At 34.8% G+C, this 24,423-nt stretch overlaps 1 protein-coding gene across 1 annotated transcript; it reads right to left on the bottom strand.

The window, feature by feature from the left end:
- Nucleotides 1-5,608: 5,608 nt before the first annotated feature.
- On the bottom strand, nt 5,609-6,458 carry LOC142170430 (kirola-like). Its single transcript, XM_075232337.1, has 2 exons — nt 6,376-6,458; nt 5,609-5,843 (listed from the first exon to the last, which is right to left on the bottom strand). Exons 1-2 carry the CDS (start codon nt 6,456-6,458, stop codon nt 5,609-5,611), a joined length of 318 nt encoding a protein of 105 aa, XP_075088438.1.
- Between the last annotated feature and the right edge of the window lie 17,965 nt (nt 6,459-24,423).

The raw sequence follows: 24,423 nt of genomic DNA, 5'->3' as shown, positions 1-24,423 counted from the left end.
ATTCAAACGTGTATAGTTGTATAAACCCGGCACTCCAAATTAAGACTCAAACTTCATGCTATTAAACTAAACTACATGAGTCATTGATGGATTCCCTTAAACACGGATTAAGTTATGACTCACTGCTTGTGAAAGAAGTAGCTAATGATGAATAAGCTTGAATCATATTAAACTATACTAAGCAACTGTATTAACACAAATTTCATTTACGCCAGCCCAAGTCAATCCCAAAACTGAATTCAAACGATTTGAAGCTAGTCCACTACTTGACTGTTTGATGATTAACTGTAATATGTAGATCCGGAATCAGTTAATTTTGTTGCTGACTTTCAGTTAAACTAATGACGTTATTAAGATTATTAACTGAATAAAATTCCAGCAACTAGATAGTCCGTTAAAAGTCCAAAAACAAATCAAATTAATACAGTAGTTGTCCCAAACACTACCAATCCAAACTAAACTGTATTAAATAATTACATGTCAACTAATATCTCTTTTTGAAAACATAAGTACAGGGTGAACTACATGAGCAACAGGGGGCAAAGCATGAATATTCCATTTTTTTCAACCATTCAAATCAGAGTTACATCAAAGCTTAATTCGAACTTGTACCTGGATGTTGAAACACAACGAACAAGAAGAAGAAGAAAATCAGCAACAGCAACAGCAGCAGTAACAACCAAGCAGAATAAATCCCAATGAACAAAACAGAAATAACCCAATGAAACAGTACCAAATATCCAACCAAAACAGACTCGAGAGACTCAGTTGAGACCCGGAAATAACAATGTTAATCACAAGCAGATATAGGTGAATCCGAAACAACAATGGAACAATAGTTTCTGACTTTCAAACACTCAAAGAAAGAAGCTTGAAGTTTCAATAGAACAATAGCAGTTAGTGCTGATTTCAAAAGAAAAACAGTAAAGAAAAGCAGAATTTTTCAGCTTTAATGGAACAACAGAGGTTTTTCTTTGCCCCTTTTTTTGCTTATTGTCTATCTAGGATTGAAGTCAAGAATTGAGCTGCCTGGTTCCAAAAAAAATAGACTGCCCTTGGTTCTAACCCCCCATTTCTTGCCCGAAATCCAGTCTATTTAAAGACTAGAGCTGGCCCTTTTTTCATTCAAACATTTCACTTTTAGCCTATTTTATTCCCTACTCATGTGCATTTCTACCTTTTTATCATTGAACCCATGTTGTTCCTGATTTCCCACCAGTAAAGTCACTAAGCCAACTCAAGTAGTACCTTTTTTCACTAGTTAATTCAAAAATCTGTCAGTCTTTTAACTGGCCATTTCTATTTTAAAATTAAACCCCGTGCTCTTTCTGATTTCCATCCACTAAAGGCACTTAACAATTATCACTCCCACTATTGATCCCTATTTTATTCATTAGCTTAGTGGTATATTAGCATTAAACTGACAGACCATTAAAACTTGAACAATTTGCAGGTTTCTAACATCCCAACTAATTGACGACATTTATCCAATCGACTATATGAATTACAACATACAAGTCAATAGCTAATGATCAGAATCAAACAGTACACATAGGTGATTCAAGTTGTACTGACAAAACAAAGAATTACCATGGAAACTAATTAATCGATCAAACTCATTCCAATCGATTATATAGTTTAAACACATACATTTATCAATGAACAGACAAAAATTTCGACCAAATAAAAGGTCTGATTTGGAGTAGAAAAAGAACAAAGCAAAGAAATTGGAAATAAAATCATTCTAAACAACAAACGAACAACAGAACAAACAAACAAAAATAGATCAAACGGAAAGGGAGAAAGAATACCTCAAGTAACTAGGTGAACCAGGTCCGAACTCAGACTCGACCTTTTTGAGGTCGAGTGGACCTTAATCAAGTGTTCTCAACGGAGAACACTTTGACTAAGGTCTATTAGACCCTCAAACCTCTGCTAATTTGGACAAATTCCTGGTTTTTGGATTTCTAGGGTTCTTGGGGTTCAGATTAGGGGTTCGAGCTTTTCTGGTTCGATTCGAACCAAACTAGGCTTGATTTGGTCACGAGAGAGGTCAGGGGAGTAACTGGTGTGCATTTGGGATCGGTTAGTATAAGTTGAGGTTTGGCTCGAATCTTCTGATGAAGATTCGAGACGATGTAGGTTGATTCGAACCAAACGGTTTACAGATTCGTGTCCAGGGGGTCGAGGTGCACTAGGGGTGTTAATTTGGTGGTCACCGGCATCGTTGCCGCCGGGTTTATGGTGAGGGAATGGAAGGGAGGCTCTAGGGTTTGTAAGGGGGAGTTCGTCTCTGAGTTCAGAGAGACGAGAATGAGAGGGGGGTCTGGCTTAGGGGGGCGTGGGGTAAGGGATTGGGGTTATATAGTTAGGGAGAAATTTGATCTGGGTCGTTAGATCATTCAAGATCAATGGCCTGGATTGATTAACTTAATGGAAACGACGCCGTATGGGTTAAGTGAGACTGGTGGGTCTCTAGGTGAGACGGGTCGGGTTAAGGCGTGGGTATGAAGAAATGATCTTGGCCATTGATCAATCTGAGATTAACGGCCCAGATCAAGTATGATCAAAACGACGCCGTTTGGACGTCTCTGAGATTGGCTGATCTGGACCGGGCAAAAAATAGTGCTTTTGGCCTGATTTTGGGTCCAATTTAAATGGCCCGATTCTGATTTGTCCAATTTTAACTCATTTCTTTTCTTCTTTTAATTCCTTTTCTAAATACTAATCTACCAAAAATCCTAAAATAAGTTGTAAAACTACAATTATATTAAAAAGACATTAATTGACTCACACAAGATCAAACATTAGTTAAACAAAATCACACCATTAAACAATAAAATGACAGAATTACCAAAATAATATTTTTGTGATTTTCATTCATTTAAAAACCAAATACGATTTAATTAATTCCTAATAGTAGAATAAGATCCTAAATTTACACGCAACATATTTTTTTGTATTTTTTAATTAATAAAAATAAACAATCACAGACAAAAACTACAAATAACTATCCAAAAATGCCATGCAAATTCTCAAAATTATACACAAAGGTAATTTGTTTTATTTTTCGATTTCTTTTGGAGTAATTGTCGTGGAAGCAAAAATCACGTGCTCACAAAGAGAACCCAGTCAAGTAAGAAGTAAATCTCTAATTTGAATTAGGGATAATAATGGGGAAATCATTACTCCAATGGCAGTCTTTGCGAACTATAGGAGTCAAAACTTTTGTAATTTGAGTGCGGTAAGGATCAGCACGATCTAAAGCGGAAATCTGGTTTCTAAGAGATTCCCTATCATGGTAAAAAGATAGTTCTGTAGGGACTATCTCCTCTACTAAAGGTTCACATAATGGTTCAGAAGGTTCTTTACCCCTAGAAGAAGATTTGTGAGAAAGGGAACCTCTGGTTCTAGAAGAAAGACCAGAACTAGGAGAAGGTATAGACGAACCACCACCACAAGTAGACCCTAAGCTACGAAGCCTACCTCCCCTTCTATGCCTAATGGGGGCATTAGGGAAGTTATCAACAATGGGAACTCTCCTAGGGTTCGAGTTTGGTGAAGACATGGCGAAGAAGAATAATGTGAGGAAGAAGTGAACTAAGATTTGAGGAATTGAGTGTTCAATAAGCTTTATGTGGTAAAAGACAAGGAAAGAAGTTATATTTATATTAATAAGCAACCGCCAAAGGTAAAAGTGCAGTGATGGAAGGACCATAATAATGATAACTGGCACTTCGTGAATAGTGGATCCGTAAAAAAGTCTTGAAAAGGGCCGCAAAACTGCAAAACCAATAGAAAAATGACACGTGTACGGAGCATTAATTGGAAGCGACAATTGAAGCGTCAATTTTGTAATAGCATTAATGGTGACAAAAATTCTCTTTTAATGAAATCCACTTCCCAAATATTCAACTGGTGAATAAATGGAAAGTGGGGGGACTATCTGTATTGGAAAAAATTGTATTTAAATATAAAGGTGACGTGTCGAGACACGTAAACTGGTCAAATGGTCAAAGAATTATAACTAGCCAAGAGGCGCGAGTTGCAACAGATAAGAGCAAATGGTAGAGGAAGAGACACGGGCAGTTATTCAAATAACTCGGCGCCCGTACCTATCTAAGTCATTTATGTCCGAGAATCAAAAGGAATGAATCTGACAATAGAAAAGAGTGCAGATACGGCATTTAATAGGTATTAAATATGGAATACGTTAGAGAATTTGTATTGAATGTAATGATTATGTAACGTAGCATTCAATGTCTTTAATTACTCATAATAGCCTCATTATGATTTGGGCAAAACGTATATCTCCAAAATATCTATAAAAGGGAGATATCTGATCAATTGTAAGGACACGAAACACTATTGGAATAAATTTTGGTTTACTTGTTTTTCTCTTGATTACTCTCTTGCTACCTAAATTACTTCCTTTTATACATTCTTTTGATTATCAGTAACTCGTGTTCTTCTAAATTCTAGTTTTGACTAAAATTTCATTTTTTGGTTAAACAACTTTAAAAATAGTACATAGTATAAACTTTGAAAATATGGACGTAGTGATTGATAAAGATTGACAACATATGATTGCAAATTTTTTTATTTTTCTCTAAAATAAATATATAATTATATTATATATATGATTAATTCTGGGGCGGGCCTTAATTTACTATTCATAGCTATACTTTCAGAAATAAGCAAATAACAATTTTGAATATATACACTATTTTCCATTCAAAGCGACACATCAAATGTATACACTATATTTATCATTCATAGCTATATTTGAATATTTGTAGCAAATTCACATGTAGTACTGAAACAAGAGATCAATTGTTTTGAACTAAACCAAAAGTGCAACAAGCTCTCATAGCTCAATTGGTTAAATTGCTCGCTTCATGAGCGGAGGTCTTGAGTTTGACTCTCAATGAGATTAATTTATTTTCTTGTATTTTTGTATTTCGCCTTGGTTGTATTCGTTGCGCGAACGAATACTGTTGATACATATTGTTGTATTTATTCTGTCAAGTGATACAAGCTGGTAACAATTGAACAATATCTATGAATGGTAATTAGAAAAATTATAATTACATAGAGTAATTAGGCTCTAAACTCCAATGCTTTATCTACTAGATAAGAAGAAGTAAACTAAATCTAACCAACCAACAATTTGAATTTATCTTAATAATTATAAGTGTTAATTCCCATCAATTAGAACTAGAGACAAACCAAAAAAAAAGGGGGGGGGGGGGAATGTGGCTGAAAAAGAATGAGAATATATAGCACACTGAACAAATATATTAATTTGCTAAAGTTCATAATACTGACATTTGGAAATATATCCACAAAAAAACAAGCAGATCGATATATTTTTCAACACAACTATATTAGTTATTCCACATTCTGGGGCTAGCCAATGTTGTCCAACACTCATATACAGCCCACCTAACATCATATTTATATATTGGCATTTGGACATAATTATTTTTCAACACAACATTATTATTTATTTCACATCCAAGTATTGGCCAATATTGTCCAATGCTCATGACACAAACACACACATATTATATATGATCAGCTATATCAAATAATAGCACAAGTTCTTCTATTTTTCAACATGGTGAACCTCAATATCTTTGGTCAAATCAGTGAGAAATTCCAAGAAAGTTATAGGCTCTGATGTGTCTTCAGTCTTCTTCTCATACTCAATTGTCCATGTAATCCAGTGCTGATCACAGGATATGTTAACAATGAAGGTGTTATACGCTTCCAGGAGGTCTCCTTCTATCAGTTTCCATGTGATTGATTTCTTTTCATCATCAACAGCTTCGATGACACACCTGAAAATCTTAGCATTTCCATCTATAATCAGTATAAAAAGAGATCCAAAATATAAAGAGACGTTAACCCTAGCTCAACGATCCACTTCCTCGCAAAAGATATAACCTTTTACATTATAAAATTTAATATTTTGTGTTTTAATTTCTTTTATTACAGAGGAGAAGGGATAGGGGAAGGAGAAAGCAGACAGTAAGATTCCACCACATACTTATTATGTGCGACACTCCCATCGATATCACTAGATTATGAGCCTTGATAATCTTTAATTTATTCCATTATTATGTTTATTCTCACTTTCTTTACTTTTTTCCTAAAAATTATACGAAACATTGTATAAATGGAATTTATTTTTGGATTCTCCAAAAACATCGCTACACCCGTGGTAGATCTTTCAAAAATGAATTACTTTTGAAATATTCAACACACACGTGATACTTTTAAAGGATCCGAGCAACATAGATTTGGAACAATTGCATTACTTTTGGAAGTCTTTTTTAATCACTTGATTTGAGACAAATGCAATATGCAAACATGGCAAGAAAATGAAGGGAATTCATGAAACGGAATCCACATTTCACCTCCATTGAAGCTACCAACTTGCCTTTCACACCCATTTTTTCTTCTTAGAAATAGCAACCGATAGTGATTAGAAAGCAAGTCTGTTAGAAAAATATTCAGAACTTGTAGCCTTTATATAGAATTAATTAGCCGTGAAAAGCTTCTACAAAAAATTGGACAGCGACATATATTTGACAAAGGAGATTTTTCTTATCCTGCTACATAATTTTTATCTTTTACCAATGATTTCTTTGTCCATTAACTTATGAGAGCTACTATCACGATTTCTAGGAACGATCTGTTTGCGTTCATAAATGTCATACAAAACCTAAATGAGAGGACATTTGGAGGATTATAATTTCACGCATGGTCACTAATTTTATATATCTTTTGTATTAATAAGGTCACAAAATATTCTTTCTCTCATGATTAACGTTATTAAACTTTACTTCTTGTACCAGCAAAATCACAAAATTATTTTTGTTTCATTAAAGTCACCAAATTATGTGCTAGTAATTGCTTGGAAAATACAACTCATCAGTAAGTCAAAGTTTAAATCTTGACAAGTTTCCGGCGAGTCATTTTCCGGTTACTAATTTTAATTTTAATAGGTTTACCAACTTAATAACTGTTAGAATATACTATAAGTCATGCGTATGGTTATAGTATTCTTTATGAACAATTATTTATTTACTTGTTTAATTTCAATAAAGTTTCATTTTAAATAGATCATGTGTTGGTTTGTGCGTCCATTGCTTACATAGTAGATGATTTAGTGTATACACGGAAGATTAAATCATCGGTTCTTGTAAGACATAAAAGTTAATGTTCACAATCTAATGATGGAACTGGACAAATCATCGGAATGATTGTAGCACAAGATTAAATATAATTTATCTTGATTATGGGAATGATTTAATTCCAACTTCTTGTGCTAGTACATTTTGTATGTATTGAACGGATCAAGTAGAGATGAGTATTTTATACTGACTTTATAAAATAATTTCTCTAGTCCATTTAATGTACTTATACTCTTAATCCTGATATAATTATTATTAGTTGTGTATGTCACTTGTTGTTTTGATTTATTAAAAGGCGAGATTCTTTCGCGAGTCAATAAGCCTGGTAAATTGGATAACAATGATATACATTGGCGAAGTAATAATTAGTTCATGGAATCCATGTCTCGATTTTGAGATTGATGATACTCCTTTATGAAAGCTTATAAGTTTTCATGTGTAAACCCGGCCGGTGGATTTTGTATCCGATACATGAAATAAGTTAAGTGTAAGTCTAAAGGAAGTAATCAATAAATTAAATAGTCAGTAATTTAATTTGATTGATTAGTATCTGAATCTTAACATGGGGAGTTAAATAAGGTTTTGTGGAAGAATTTCGAAATTGAACTAAGGAGTGCAATTACGAATTTTTAGTGGAATAATTCGTAATTTATTATGATGGAAATTAGTTTCAGAATTTCGAAATAATATCATAATAGGAAGCCTTGTTAATTAAATTTTGTGGTCCCTACTGTGCCTAAATAATAGAAAATAGTGGAAACTGTTACTTAGTGGGAAAGAAAACGTGGAAACAGTCCCTTAGTGGGAGAAGGAAACCTAACAGGTTTTGAAAACGGTTATGACCTAAAAACGCAACTATATATATGGATATAAGGGCTGGACGTTTTTTACATGATTCTGACTGCGGTTTCTACTAGAATTTTGCCCACCCAAAATTCTCTATTTTTTGTTATTGTTTGGGTAACACAGTAGAAGACTGTGGAAATCTGCTAGTGTGTTTTCAACTGAGGAACTGGAGAACGACATAGATTTGTGGTGTTTACGCTTCAAGAGGTAATCCTAAAATCTCCATACGTGCTAGTTGTTTAGATTACATGTGAACAAGATTCTGTTATTGCTTCCGCTGTGGTATATATTCCTACAATTGGTATCAGAGCTTACTCACGTCTAATTAAATAATTAGGATAAACCATAAGGATTAATATCATGTTCTATATGCAAGTTTTGAAACTACATGCAAAGTTTGTTTTTCTGAAAACCTGCACTATTTTTTGGTGTGATTATCTGTTATGGGTTGTGTTGATTATTTTGAAAACTTGATGTATCCTTTTAATATTGGTGATGTTGAGTTAGAATAATGTTAAAATTGAATTTTATCATGTAAAACGGAAAAACACGTTTTGCTGAATTAGGGCAGAAAATCGGAGGTCAAAAAGTTGACGGACTCCGATTGACCTTAAACTTGGCAGGTCCATGCGAAACGGCCCAGTGAGCAATACTCATGAATCATGATTGAAGTCGTTTTTTGGGCGTTCGGGGTTGTTTAGATGGTGTTTTTGCTGTTTTTCTAAAATTTTGAAATTTTTTTTTGTTGTTTTTAATTCCAGTAATTGTGGGGATCAATTCCCTTGGTCCCCGGGCTTAAAAAATCAGTTATATAATGTTTTTACACGTTGACGTAGGTCTTCTTCCATATCGGATAAAAATATTATGAATAATCACTATGTTATACTAGTCATTGATTATTTGTATTTACTCTCCATCTGAGTATGCATGTTGGTTCAATGGGACTAATATATGTTGAATGTTGATATTCACTTGGCTTAAATTAACAGTTTACTCTCCATCTGAGTATGACATGTTTAAGTTTATGGAGTGAAAATCTGTCATTATATATGTATATTGCAAGAATAGCTTCTTTCCCATCGAAATTTGTTGTTCAAGGTGCATAGATTGTATATATATAATGTGTTTTGAATTTTAATGTTCATAATACAAACTGATTTGATCTATTTAAATATTTAATGTCTCCCAGATTAACAATGACTGCTTTTAATCCCCTTACTGTCATTCTTACCCAAAACAAACTTGAGGGTCCAAATTATGTTGATTGGAAACGAAATTTGGATATTGTTCTAATTGCTGAAGAGTACAAATTTGTGCTCGATGAGGTGTGTCCAGAAAAACCTGGAGATGATGCCACAGATGATGAACAGAAGGCTTACCAGAAATGGATTAAGGCTGATGAGATGGCGCAGTGTTATATTTTGGCATCCATGTTGAATGTTCTGCAACATCAGCATCAGTCGATGGAGTCTGCTTATGACATTCTGAAAAATCTTAAAGAAATGTTCGGAGATCAGAATCGTGCGGCTAAGCAGACTGCCATGAAAGCCCTTCTGAATACCAAAATGGTTGAAGGTTCATCGGTCAGGGACCATGTTCTGAAGATGATGAGTCTTCTGAATGAACTTGAGGTCCTTGGAGCTAACATTGATAAGGACACGCAGGTTGAAATGATCCTACAGACTTTGCCTGACAGTTTTCAGCAATTTCGCCTGAATTATAACATGAACAAAATGGATTTGTCCCTTGCGAAATTGTTGAATGAGCTGTAGTCGGCAGAGACTATTATCAAGTCCCAAGCTCCTCCCGTGGCATTGAATTTTGAGGCAGGTTCTTCTTCTAAGCCTAGAGGCGGGCAGAAAAAGAAAAAGGCTCAAAAACCCTCTGTTGGTAGCGCGACTGCTGGTGTGAAAAAAGCTAAGGGCAAGTGTTATCACTGCAAGCAGCCCGGGCATCATAAGAAGCAGTGTCCAACTTATCTGGCCAAGCTGAAAAATAAACTAGGTGATTTACATCTACTTGTCGTTGAAACATTTTTAGCGGCTGTTTCTACCATGTCATGGTGTGTAGATCCGGGAGCCACTAATCATATCTGCACTTATTTCCAGGGGTTTCAGGTAACGTGGCGGCTAAGTAAAGGAGAAATCAATGTTTATCAAGCAGACGGTTCAGCAGCCCCAGCTTTAGCATTAGGAAATATTAGTATTTCGTTTGGTAGTGGTAGAGTTTTAGCTTTAAAAGACACATTATATGTACCTTCCGTTAGAAGGAATTTAATTTCGGTTTCTAGCGCTATGAGAGATGGTTATGATTTTAATTGTCATGACGTTGATAAATGTGTTATTACTCATAATAAGCGTTATCTCTCTTCGGCTACATTGATTAATGGTCTTTTTGTTGTTAACTCTATTCCTAAACCATTACCACCTAAAGAACTGAATAATGTTGACTTACCAAGTAAGATAAAACGTTCTTCTGAATTGAGTGAAACATATTTATGGCACTTGTGTTTGGGTCATATAAATCTGAACAGAATTTCCAGGTTGGTCAAGGATGGACCTTTAAGTTCATTGAAAGTGGAGGCACTACCAACTTGTGAATCTTGTTTAGAAGGGAAAATGACAAAATGAAATTTCCCCTTAAAAGGAAATCGGGCAAGTGATAAATTAGAATTAATTCATTCTGATTTGTGTGGTCCAATGAATGTCCAAGCAAGAGGTGGTTTTGAGTATTTTGTGACTTTCACAGATGATTACTCAAAATATGGATATATTTATTTGTTGCGTCGAAAGTCTGAATGTTTTGAAAAGTTCAAAGAATTCAAGACTGAGACTGAAAAGCGACATAATAAACATATCAAGACACTATGATCTGATCGTGGTGGGGAGTACCTCTCTACGGACTTCATTGGTTATTTATCAGAATGTGGAATTACATCTCAATTATCTGCACCTGGAACTCCACAAAAAAATGGTGTAGCTGAAAGAAGAAATAGGACTCTTATGGAAATGGTTAGATCAATGATGAGTTATTCCGATTTGCCTTCGTCTTTTTGGGGACATTCCTTAGAAACAGCGAATTATGTTCTGAACTTAGTTCCTTCAAAGTCAGTACCCTTGACCCCTACAGAATTGTGGACTGGGCACAAGCCTAGTCTGCGGCATATTCGAGTTTGGGGTTGTCCGGCACATGTGCTAAAGGGGAAAACGGATAAATTGGGGGCAAGAACGGATTTATGCGTGTTTATAGGTTATCCAAAAGGGACGAAAGGTGGTTTTTTCTATTGTCCTAAAGAGAAAAAGGTAATTGTTAGCACAAATGCCAAGTTTCTAGAAGGGGACTATTTGATGAACCATGTTCCTAGAAGTAAACTCGTTTTACAGGAACTTAGCAAAGGAATGGAAACTCAGTCATCTGAAAATCAAAACGACCATATCCAAACCCCGGAAGTCGATTTTGACAGACCATTGTACTTTAGTAGTGGGAGAAATGTCAATAGACTTAATGTACTACAAGAACAAGTGCCCACAGTCATACTACCACAAAGTAGTGGGAGTCATGTTGAGCAGACTGCACAACAGGAAGAAGTCGTTGATATCTATGTGGATAGCATGGAGACTCAGGTTCCTGATGATGTTGTGGTTCAACCACAAAATCAACGTGATGTAGTTGCAACTGATGTAGTGCATATTCGTAGTGGGATAGAAATAAGACATCCAGTTCGTTATACGCTCTTGGGAGAATCATATGATAGGATCCCTGAGGAGCCTACCTCCGAACCTGTCAATTACGACCAAGCACTACATGATAAGGATGCCGATAAGTGGGTTGCTGCTATGAAATCAGAGATGGAGTCTATGTACTCTAATCATGTTTGGGATCTTGTAGAACCAACTGATGGGGTTAAACCCATTGGATGCAAGTGGATCTATAAGAAAATGAGAGGTGTAGACGGAAAAGTACAAACTTTTAAAGCAAGGCTTGTAGCAAAAGGGTTTACTCAGAAAGAAGGGATTGACTATGAGGAAACCTTCTCGCCGGTAGCCATGCTTAAGTCTATAAGGATTCTCTTATCCATTGCTGCTCATTATGATTATGAGATTTGGCAAATGGATGTCAAGACAGCTTTCCTTAATAGAAGTCTTGATGAGTGCATCTATATGATGCAACCAGACGGTTTTATGGAAAGTGGCAAAGAGCACATGTTGTGTAAGCTTAAAAGGTCCATTTATGGACTAAAACAGGCATCTAGGGCATGGAACACTTGTTTTGATAAGGCGATTAAAACTTTTGGTTTTGATCAGTGTCTTAACGAATCTTGTGTATACAAAAAGTGGGATGGGGACAAAGTGGCATTTTTGATCTTATATGTAGATGACATACTGCTCATAGGAAATAATGTGGGCATGTTGAATTCAGTTAAGCAGTGGTTGTCCACACATTTTGATATGAAAGATTTGGGAGAAGCGGCTCATATCCTTGGGATCAAACTCTTGCGAGATCGCAAGAAAAGGATATTAGGCTTGTCCCAAGGTCTTTATATTGATACAATACTCTCCAGGTTTAGCATGCATGATTCCAAGAAAGGATTCCTTCCTTTCAGGCATGGAATTTCTCTATCTAAAGATCAGTCTCCTAAGACTGATGAAGAGATAGAAAAGATGAAGGCGGTCCCTTATGTATCAGCTGTGGGGAGCCTCATGTATGCTATGTTATGCACTAGGCCTGATATCTGCTTTGCCGTTGGCGTTGTTAGCAGATTTCAGTCTAATCCTGGGAAAGAGCATTGGACGGCGGTTAAACATATAATCAAGTACCTGAAAAGGATAGGGATTACATGTTGATCTACCAATCGGATGACCTGGTACCTATTGGGTATACTGATTCAGATTTCCAATCAGACAGAGATTCTAGAAAGTCTACCTCAGGTAATGTGTTTACTCTTGGAGGTGGAGCCATAAGTTGGAGGAGTATCAAGCAAACTTGTGTTGCTGATTCCACCATGGAAGCCGAATATGTGGCAGCCTCTGAGGCAGCCAAAGAGGCAGTTTGGCTCGGTAACTTCCTGAGAGAGTTGGGTGTGGTTCCTTCGATTCAAGCGCCAATTACGCTTTACTGTGATAATAGTGGTGCGGTTGCAAATTCAAAGGAGCCACGAAGCCATAAGAGGGCAAAGCACATTGAACGTAAATATCATTTAATTCGTGATATAGTGCAAAGAGGGGATGTAGTGGTCACCAAGATCGCGTCAGAGAACAACTTGGCAGATCCGTTTACTAAGAGCTTACCACAGAAGACTTTTGATAAGCATGTAGAAGGAATGGGTGTCAAAATTGTAGACGCATGGTTATTAGTCTAAGTGGGAGATTGTTAGAATATACTATAAGTCATGCGTATTGTTATAGTATTCTTTATGAACAATTATTTATTTACTTGTTTAAATTCAATAAAGTTTTATTTTAAATAGATCATGTGTTGGTTTGTGCGTCCATTGCTTACATAGTAGATGATTTAGTGTATAGAGTTTAGCTTATACACGGAAGATTAAATCATCGGTTCTTGTAAGACATAAAAGTTAATGTTCACAATCTAATGATGGAATTGGACAAATCATCGGAATGATTGTAGCACAAGATTAAATATAATTTATCTTGATTATGGGAATGGTTTAATTCCAACTTCTTGTGCTAGTACATTTTGTATGTATTGAACGGATCAAGTAGAGATGAGTATTTTATACTGACTTTATAAAATAATTTCTCTAGTCCATTTAATGTACTTATACTCTTAATCCTGATATAATTATTATTAGTTGTGTATGTCACTTGTTGTTTTGATTTATTAAAAGGCGAGATTCTTTCGCGAGTCAATAAGCCTGGTAAATTGGATAACAATGATATACATTGGCGAAGTAATAATTAGTTGATTGAATCCATGTCTCGATTTTGAGATTGATGATACTCCTTTATGAAAGCTTATAAGTTTTCATGTGTAAACCCGGCCGGTGGATTTTGTATCCGATACATGAAATAAGTTAAGTGTAAGTCTAAAGGAAGTAATCAATAAATTAAATAGTCAGTAATTTAATTTGATTGATTAGTATCTGAATCTTAACATGGGGAGTTAAATAATGTTTTATGGAAGAATTTCGAAATTGAACTAAGGAGTGCAATTACGAATTTTTAGTGGAATAATTCGTAATTTATTATGATGGAAATTAGTTTCAGAATTTCGAAATTAATATCATAATAGGAAGCCTTGTTAATTAAATTATGTGGTCCCTACTGTGTCTAAATAATAGAAAATAGTAGAAACTGTTACTTAGTGGGAAAGAAACGTGGAAACCGTCCCTTAGTGGGAGAAGGAAACCTAACAGGTTTTGAAAACGGTTTTGACCTAAAAAACGTAGCTATATATATGGATATAAGGGCTGGACGTTTTTTACATGATTCTGACTGCGGTTTCTACTAGAATTTTGCCCACCCAAAATTCTCTATTTTCGGTTATTGTTTGGGTAACACAGTAGAAGACTGTGGAAATCTGCTAGTGTGTTTTCAACTGAGGAACTGGAAACGACATAGATTTGTTGTGTTTACGTTTCAAGAGGTAATCCTAAAATCTTCATACGTGCTAGTTGTTTAGATTACACGTGAACAAGATTCTGTTATTGCTTCCGATGTGGTATATATTCCTACAATAACATCCAAACCCATAGGTTTTACTTTTTGAGCAACTAAGACATTGTTCAATTATACTAATGAGACAAAAGATAGTTTTGTAACTTTAGCCCAAGTTGAATTTCCATGTTTACTAGTCGTAGGGAATACTTAACTAAAAAATAGATGAATTCTAGACTTAAAGTTTTCGATTGGGGAGTCATCTTTTGGTGGCGGAAATTTGATTTTCCTATTGATTGTACTTCTCGAGTAACTAGTACATAATTCAATTACGTAAATGAGATTAAAGACAGTTTTGTGATTTTATTACTGATACAATAAGTAAAGTTTAATTACTTTAATGAGACAAAAAATAATTTTATAAGTTTAGTGGCCATGCGTGAACTTGACCCGCATGACGGGCCACCCCATAAACGCGTTGTGCTTTGGGTGGTTGGTTCAAAACATCTTCTTAAATTTGCTTTTGACTATTATTTATACGATACATTCTGTCACTTATTGTAATTTCCATGCTTTTCCAATATCTTACTTTTACTTTTATTTGTATTTATAAAAAATTGAAAAATATTTGTGGAATTTACATTCGATGTGTTCTAGCTAGCACTCTTCAACATATATGATAGGTGAAACATCACACATCTTGCCCTGCATTTTAAGGCACAAAATCTAAAACTAAAAGCTCATAATTACTCGTGTAGTGCCTCAAAAAAGATCGTTAATTTTTAATGTATGGATTTTAATATTTGGAAGGCTCTATTTAATTGTTAGAAGTTGTTTAAATATGGGATATACGAAAAGGGAAATTAAAAGTTCATAAATACTCATGGGTTTCGAAAATTAACCAAAGTAATAACAGTACATGTTACACGACGAAAGACTCGGGGTTTTATTTGGTATTCCATTAGTTCCAATTTATGTGATGGTGTTAATTGGGAATAAAGTTTAAAAAAAAAGATATTGAAACTTGTGGTATAAATTAACCATAGATACTTATGTGACAATAAATTATTTTATTCAAGGTAATATTGATATTTTAAAGTTAAATTATTATCAAATATAAAAATAAAAAAAAATTAGATCTAAACAAAAAATATCACATAAATCGGAACAGCCTTTATTTCCAGTGAACCCAGCCTTCCCTTGGTCAAGAGATTATGACGCAGCACTTGATGCATTTATTTACCGTGATAGCATATAAGTCTAATTGTGAAGTCAAACATTTGTTAACTAATAGACCTTTAATTGAGGTAACTAATGTTAATTGTATATTTATTGGTAATTTAATAAGGTGCAATGATTAATGACTGTTCCTACATAATAGCCACGTTCTGGCACTTATTAACAGGGCCCATTTTGTAAAGTAAATCTTGAGAGAAGAAAAACGAGAAACTGCATAAGGTACCCATTAGACTTGTTCAGAAAAATTATTTACACACTGGCTACTGGCTAAAACGTGTAATTCATTTTGTAGATGCGTGTGAAGGCAAAAAAAATAACTTAAAACTAATTTAATTGTCTAGGTGTCACTTTACTATTGGATATTATAACTAATTAACTAAATACTATGTTTTTCTCTTTTCTTATTCATTTTTTTTTCTTTTTCGTTTTTTCCTCTTTCTTCATTTAACAAAAGCAGGAACCAATGGCTCTAGCTTGCTAAAATATCCATTTCCAGTGACCTTATTCTTATCTCCGTCCTTCTTCAATTGAGATTTTTTCCATCCGATTTTTCATCTATTTGCTGAAAAATACTTCTTTAGAACCAGACATAGTGTTGAAAAGAAGACAAGGTGTCACCGGAAAATTCTCCGGCCGGAGAAAATTTATAGGTCCTTAACTAGTGGCTCTATATCTCAGGTTTTCTTTACTCTTCCAATACAAAACTAGGAGGAATAAAGTGACAAAAATTCTCCTAAGAAAACCCAGACGAAGGGAATTAGGAGCACAAACCCAACTTGTCAAAAAATACGGTACCGACGATACCAAACTCTTCGGCCAACCAAACATTTCTCTCTATCCCAAGCTTTCCGACCTTTTCTCCTTAATTTCGTGTAATGTCAAAGGCACAAATAAATTTATCTACAATGAAAAAAGAAGAATAGAGACAGAGCTGATCTGTAAGCTTTCCGACCCCTTTTCTCCTTAATTTCGTGTAATGTCAAAAGCACAAATAAATTTATCTATAATAAAAAAAGAAGAATAGAGATAGAGTTGATGTGTTTAAGGGAGGTTATGGCTGTGAATGGCTTCCACAGTGGCAGTGGAAAAAATAACGAGGAAGAAAGGTGAAGAAGATGAAATAAAAAAAAAGAATAGAAAAGGAAAGAAGAAGTATATAAAAAAAAAAGAAAAAAATAGTGTAGCATTTGATACATGTATGGCGCGTGTTAACACAGTCCACTACAAGACTGGTTCAGTATTTTGAAGGAGATATTAAATTTAGTTTAAATGAAAATAGTGGGGTAAAAGATCGCCCGTAAAATTTAGGTGTGTAAATAATTTTCCTGAACAAGTTTAATGGGTACTTTATGCATTTTCTCAAGAAAAACCAAACCTTTCTTATCCTTTATCTCCATCTTTCTCTTCTCTATTCCTTTATTGCTTTTCTTTTTCTTTTTCTTCTTCTTCTCACCCTTCCGAGCCGAGGGTTTATTGGAAACAGCCTCTCTACCTGCATTAGGTAGGAGTAAGGTCTGCGGACAGACTACCCTTCTCAGACCTCACCTGTTGAGAACATATTGAGTTTGTTGTTGTTATTGTTGTTTCTTTTAATTTAGTTCTTCACGATTTTTACACAAATAGCCAATTATATTTATTATTTATTTATTTTAGCTGATATACCTGAATTATACCATAATTATATATAGTTATGCATAAATTATTCATATATTAACGATTGGGTGAATAACTTTATGTTAATTCTTCTAGCACTTTAGGGAAGAAGAATGCATAAGCATTTCTGTCCTTTCCCATTGCAGTACCACACAGAAGCTTTAGGAAGATAACGATGCCTAGGCCAAACGCGAGTTTTACAAATAATAGTTCGGCTTGAGACAGAGATGTCACGATCCGGAATTCCCACCTTCAGTACCGTGATGACGCTTAACATTTCATTCGCTAAGCAACCCAATGTTAGAGTAAATCGTATGCCATTTTAAACAATTCAAGTAATTAAAACTCATTTAAACTGAAATAAAACTGGAATAATGTGCAAAAAGGTAAAATGACCAAAAATATCTAAGTACAACCTCGGATTTGGAGTCACAAGTGCACGAGCTACTAGAAGTTCTACAAATAGAATCTGAAATAAATACAACTGTATCGAATGAAATGAACAGTAAATGAGGAAATAGGAAGGGGACTTCAAAGTCTGCAGACGCCAGCAGATCTACCTCGAGTCTCCAAATGTGATAATCCGAACCGATTCACCTTACATACAGTTGGGACCAATACCACAATCTGCACAAGAAGTGCAGAGTTGTAGTATGAGTACAACCGACCCAATGTACTCGTAAGTGCCGAGCCTAACCTCGACGAGGTAGTGACGACGCTATAACAAGACACTCACATAATTAAACCTGTACAAACGCAGATATATGTGCAACATAGCAACAAATAGAGATTTAATACGTACGTTGGGAGGAGATATACGAAGGAAGGACAAGATACGATAACTGCAACAGGAATGACGACACAAATAAGTCAAATAAATCATCAACCAAAAAAAACGGATAAATATAATGAATAAAGACGACACAATATCACCCATCACGCTTTTATTCACAACCTCACCATGAAACGATAATAATGGCACGGCATCACCCTTCGTGTTTTTACTCACAACATCACCATGAAACGATAAATATGGCACGACATCACCCTTCGTGCTTTTACTCTCTTCCTCACTATGTATTAATCAATAAATGAAGTAATAAACGGCACGACATCACTCTTCGTGCTTTAACACTCTCCCTTACCATGTAATAATGAATATAAAAATTTGGGAGATAGATAATGCAAGAATAAACCTTACATCAATAATAGTTCCAAGATGCCAAACCTCAACTCCCAGAAATACTCAACCATAACAATTAATTCATAAATGCGGAAAGAACGATCAAGTAAGTAATAAACTAATCTAAGCATGGATGTCATAATTAAAGAAGACAACAAAATTACAAGTAAACAAGTCCCACCCGCATGTTTTAACCCAACAACAACGCATAAATACTCGTCACACGTTGTACCCACACATTTAAACACGTAGCAAATAGGCAAATAAGTCTTAATCCATCAAGTCAAGGTTAACCCATGACACTTACCTCACTTCACAATCAATTCGGAGCTCTACCGGGGCTTTTTCTCTAGAATCCGCCTCCAAACTAATCATATCTAATCAAAATTGACTCGATAACATCAAATAATGCTAAGGGAATCAATTACAATACATAAAGTTAGGATTTTTACACTTTTCCTAAAATCTCAAAAAAATTCAATCTCGGGCTTGCTTGGTCAAAATCCGAGATTCAGACCAAAACTCGTTTACCCATTCACCTCCGAGCCCAATTATGTAATTGGTTTCGAGATCCGAACCCAAATTGAGGTCTAAATCCCAAATTTACAGAAAAAAATCCTACTTCTTCCCATATCACTAGTTTTCTACCATGGAAGAACAAAGATTAAGGCTAAAAATGGGTGATGTTAAAAATGGAAGAAAATGAGTTAAAGTTTGCTAACCTATGAAAGGGAGGTGAATTTTCTCCTCCAAATCGCCTCTAGGCCGATCTCTAATGGAAAGATGGTGAAAAATGGGTGAAATCCCGTAATTGAAATATTATAAGATCTATGCGTCAGGTCTTCATCGCATTCGCAAAGGACCTGCCGCGTTCGCGATGCACAGCGGCCAAAATGGCCTTCGCGTTCGTGATGGTTCTCCCCCCCGACCATTGCGTTCGCGACCCAGAGTCCGCGTTGGCGTAGGGCAAGCCCCCCTTCACGTCGTATTCGCAAAGAACAATCTCCTCCCCTGTACGAAACTACTCTTCTCGATCGCAGGACATTCTTCACAATCGCGAAGAAAAAAGCAGCAGAAACCAGTAGAAGCTAAAAACCAGAAGTTTTCTTAAGTTCAAAACACTCTTAGCCTATCTAAAACTCACCCGAGCCTTCGGGGCTCGAAACCAAATGTGCACACAAGTCCAAAAATATTATACGAACTTGCTCGCGCGAGCAAAACACCAAAATAACACCTACAACTACGAATCAGACACCAAAACGAATGAAATTTTTAATAAAACTTAGTCTTCTCCAATGTATAGCTAGACTTCTCCAATAATGGTGGTGGCAAAGGATTTCAGAAGATCCAATTTGGCTCCACGTATAAATGAATACTTCATATGGAACCAATTTTAATTCACTGCTAGAAATTTGGCAAAAACCGACCAAGAAAAATCAAGCAAATTAAAAATATTTTATTTTTTAATTTTTTTTACGAAACCGACCAATTTTTGTCGGTTTTGTTTTTGCGCAAAAATGCGGGAAACTATTTTTGAGTCCCGCGAAATTTATTTTTCAAGAAACCGATCAACTTTGGTCGGTTTTTCAATTAAAATAAATAAAAATTAATATTAAAAAAACCGACCAAACTTTGATCAGTAAATTCGGCCAGTCATTTTAAAAAACCGACCAACTTTGGTCGGTAATATTATTTTCATGCGAAAATACAATTAAAGGATATAAATTAAAAAAAAGACAATCTTAAAACAAAATACACCAATGGTCTAGTGGTAGAATAGTATCCTGCCACAGTACACACCCCGGTTCGATTCCCAAATGGTGAATTTTTTTATTACATAATTAAAATACCGATCAACTTTGGTCGGTTTTTTTTGCAATTTTTTTTAATTTAATTGACCAACCAATGTTGGTCGCTAATTTCGACCAACTTTGGTCGGTATTCTTTCCCGACCATCAAAATACCGTCCACACGTAAATGGTCGCATTTTGGTCGGTAATTGGCCATAACCGGACTATCTTTGATCGATTTTTTTTGTCGGTTTTTGGAGGATTTCTAGTAGTGATTGTTATTCCCCACGGTATCTATTAGTCCCATATCATCTAGAAAAAACCCATGAATAAGAAACAGAGGGAGGGGGGGGGGTTATTTAAAAAAAAAAAAGAAGGAAAATAGCACACTAATAAATATATCTTGTAGTTGTTATAGGTAAAATTTCAAACTTTGCAGAATCCATAATATCTTACACATACTGACCATTTGAAATACTTTCTTCAATATATTTGATTTCTTTTTTTTTTTCTTTTTTTGTAACTTACGAAAGCTACTATAACGATTTTTAGAAATGATCTGTTTGCATTCATAAACTCCGTAAACGCTTTGTGCTTTGGGTGATTGTTCAAAACATTATCTTCTTAAATTTCCTTTAACTGTAATTGAAGCTGGAACCCTGAAGCTAATCGAGACTATAGAAGCAACGCCCTAGCCTATAAGATAGATCTGCCCCTGCTTTCCATGACTTAATTATGATTGGCTTGTTATTTATTGTATGAGGACCTGAGTATAAGACTTCATCTTTGTCTTCCAAGGTGTTAAACTTCACAACATAATATCCATCATTATGGAAATAGATCTTCGGTTTTGCAGCAAAGTTCCATTGCTTACCTATGTACCTTTTCAGTGCACCTATAGATGGAGTAGCACCTATAACATACAAGATCACGGTCTGCTTCCACTTCACTGATCCTTTTTCCAGCTCCAACTGGTTAAGTTTAATGGGTTGGGCTACAAACATTTTAGCCCAAATTAACCCATTATTTTTTAGGAATTTTTATATTTCTATGCCACATAGGAAACTATATTACCATCAATGTTTAAGGTTTGATATAATTACATTTAGTATACCTAATTACCAATTTTATACCATAATGTGTTTTAACGGTACATTAATTGTACCGTATATTTCTCCTAAATTAATGGCACCGTATATTCTTCCAAATCCCCTCCCCCATGTTTCTCTCTCCCAAACCCACGCCCTCACCCACGTATCACCCAACACCCACTATTCAAACCCATTATTTCCTCTGCTAAAACCAGAGAAACATATGTAACCCCCATCATTAACGTCTAATTTCAAGTTTTTTCTACAACCAGTCAAAATTAAAGTCAAATCTTCAAAGTTCATACACACATTTACCTTCAGCTTCAAATTTTATCAATGAAGAAGAACAAACCTTCAAAGCATAGCCTTAAAAAAGCTAGAGAAACTGATATACCTTCTTTTTGATTTGGGTGTATTATCACCACATTCACCCAAAAAGCAAGGGAAATATGCACATGCAATTGTAGATATGAAGTATAGTCTTTCTCCGCGTCAAATCAGGGTTGAAGCTAAAACTAAACAAAAACATGATTTCAATGCTGGAGAATCTTCGAGGCCAATCAAACAAGCGGAAAGGAAACGAAAAGAGATAGTGTTCAATGATGATTTTGTAGAAGATGTGCCTATCAGTAAACCTGGAAAGAAAGCTAAAGTGGCTCCCAGTTCAAAAACTCCTAAAAAGAAGAAAAATTCAAAAAAAGTGTTAAACTAAGGTAAGAATTTAGTAATTTCTTCACTAGTTATTTCGTTTGTTTTAGTTGTTACAAATCTACATAATCTGTGTTGTTTCAGCTTTGTAGATTTTTTGTAGTAATTTTGTATATAAAATGCAAATGTATCTATGTTTTTTAAGCACTGAATTAATGTGAGATTATTTGTTTTCATTTTGAATATTAATTGTAGCTTTGCTGATCTGTTTAAAAGTGTTGATATTTTGTATATTTTTTGAAGTTATTTTCTAGATAGATTGCAAATGTATCTATATTTTTGAAGCACTGTATTAATGTGAGATTATATTTATTGATTGTTCAAAATGGACATTTTTTTGCATCCCATAATGTGGATTATGGGGTGCTTAGATTCCATACATTATGTGACCCTAGTATTCTTAGCCAAATTAAAGAGCTTTTGTCTCCAAATAGTTTGAAGCTATTCAAGAAGACATGCTTTGGTTATTTACTGTCATTTCTCAATTTATGCATGCAAAATCAAGCTATTCATCTTCTTATGAAGTATGAATTGAATTCATCCGATGCTTTCTATTTTTCAGCTGAGTTAAAATGTGAGAGGTTAAATTTTGGATTGAGAGAGTTTGCATTAATAACTGGTCTTAGATGTCATACCGAGGTGACAGACTTTGGTTACACTCTGAATTATGTCAGTAAGATAATGAGCAGTTACTTTCCAAACAAGGTAAAAGTGGAGAAGACATACCTAAAACAGATAGTAACCAACAAAAGCTGGGTAAATGATGAGGATGCAGTAAAGTAATGTATTCTATATCTCGTAGAATTTTTCATTTGTCCTTCACAGAGAGACCATATTGGGTTGGTAGATAATTTTAGGTTTTATTTGGTGGAATCCGGTCAGTACGAGACATTTCCATGGGGTATTTAGTCTTACAGACAGTTGATTGAATCAGTTAAGCACAGGCTAAATCGTTTCGTTCATTCTTATCTCATTTAAGGATTTCCACTAGCCATGCAAGTATGGTTGTATGAGTGTTGCTCCTCCGTCAACACTGATATAGCTACAAGGATTTCTAATTCAATCCCTCGCATACTTAACTGGTCAGCTAGTAAGAGTCAGATTTGGTTAGCTGCAATTGAAGACAGAATGATCAAGCCTAAATGGATGAAGGTAAATGGTTTTTATTTATGATTATACAATTTACCTGCAAAATATCTACAATTTGTATACATATTCTGCCTTAATCAAGCTAATTTATTTTTTTCCTCATTAGTTCACCAACATAAATGAATCACCTGAAGAGCTTTCAGTGATGTCTTTGCCTGATAAAGTTGAGTATATAACTGAAGAGGTTGAACATGTTTCTGAGGATCCCAAAGTTGATGCTCATCCATTGGAACCCAAAGAATCAATTGGAAAAGAGGACAAAGAGTCTATTCTTTGTAAAATAAGAAAGTTAAAAAGAGGTCTTGAGAAGGTAACATGTATTCCTAAACAACATTGTGATGTATACATAATAGTGCATCTGTTCTTTAATGTATGTTAAGATATATTCTGAAGTTAACTATGTATTTTTTTAATATGTAGGTAAATGAAAAGCTTGAAGATTTTAGGAAAGATGTCTTTGAAGAACTAGTTAGCCTTCGAGTGCTAATAAATGAGTCTGTCAAGACTGTTTTGCAGGCGATAAACAGTCCAAATGATCAAGTTGATGCAAAGGTAACATTTGATTTTTATTCATATTAACAAAATTATTTATGTCTCCTCTAAAATATATATCCTAACTAATATAAAACTTTCAGTTTGCGGGGAGTTCAACCAAAAATACTGACCAACCAAAAGACAAGAACAATCAGCAATTTCAGTTCACTAGTGGAGAACTAGTGCAGGCCAGCACCAGCAAAACAGGTATCTACAAAATAACTCAACTTTAACTACAATTATCTACATAATATCTACAAAATATCTACAAGTTATCTACAACATAATTACAATTTGTCTACATTATATATACAAAATATATACAAATAAATACTTCATGCACAACTCTACAGATTTATGTAGATCTTATAACACGCCTACATATCTTCTTAAACTGTCAAGCCACTACTA

The sequence above is a fragment of the Nicotiana tabacum genome, chromosome 16, assembly GCF_000715075.1.
Source record: "Nicotiana tabacum cultivar K326 chromosome 16, ASM71507v2, whole genome shotgun sequence".
NCBI classification, from domain to species: domain Eukaryota; kingdom Viridiplantae; phylum Streptophyta; class Magnoliopsida; order Solanales; family Solanaceae; genus Nicotiana; species Nicotiana tabacum.
Note: the sequence above shows the minus strand (reverse complement) of the source record. Positions and strands in the feature narration are given on the sequence as shown.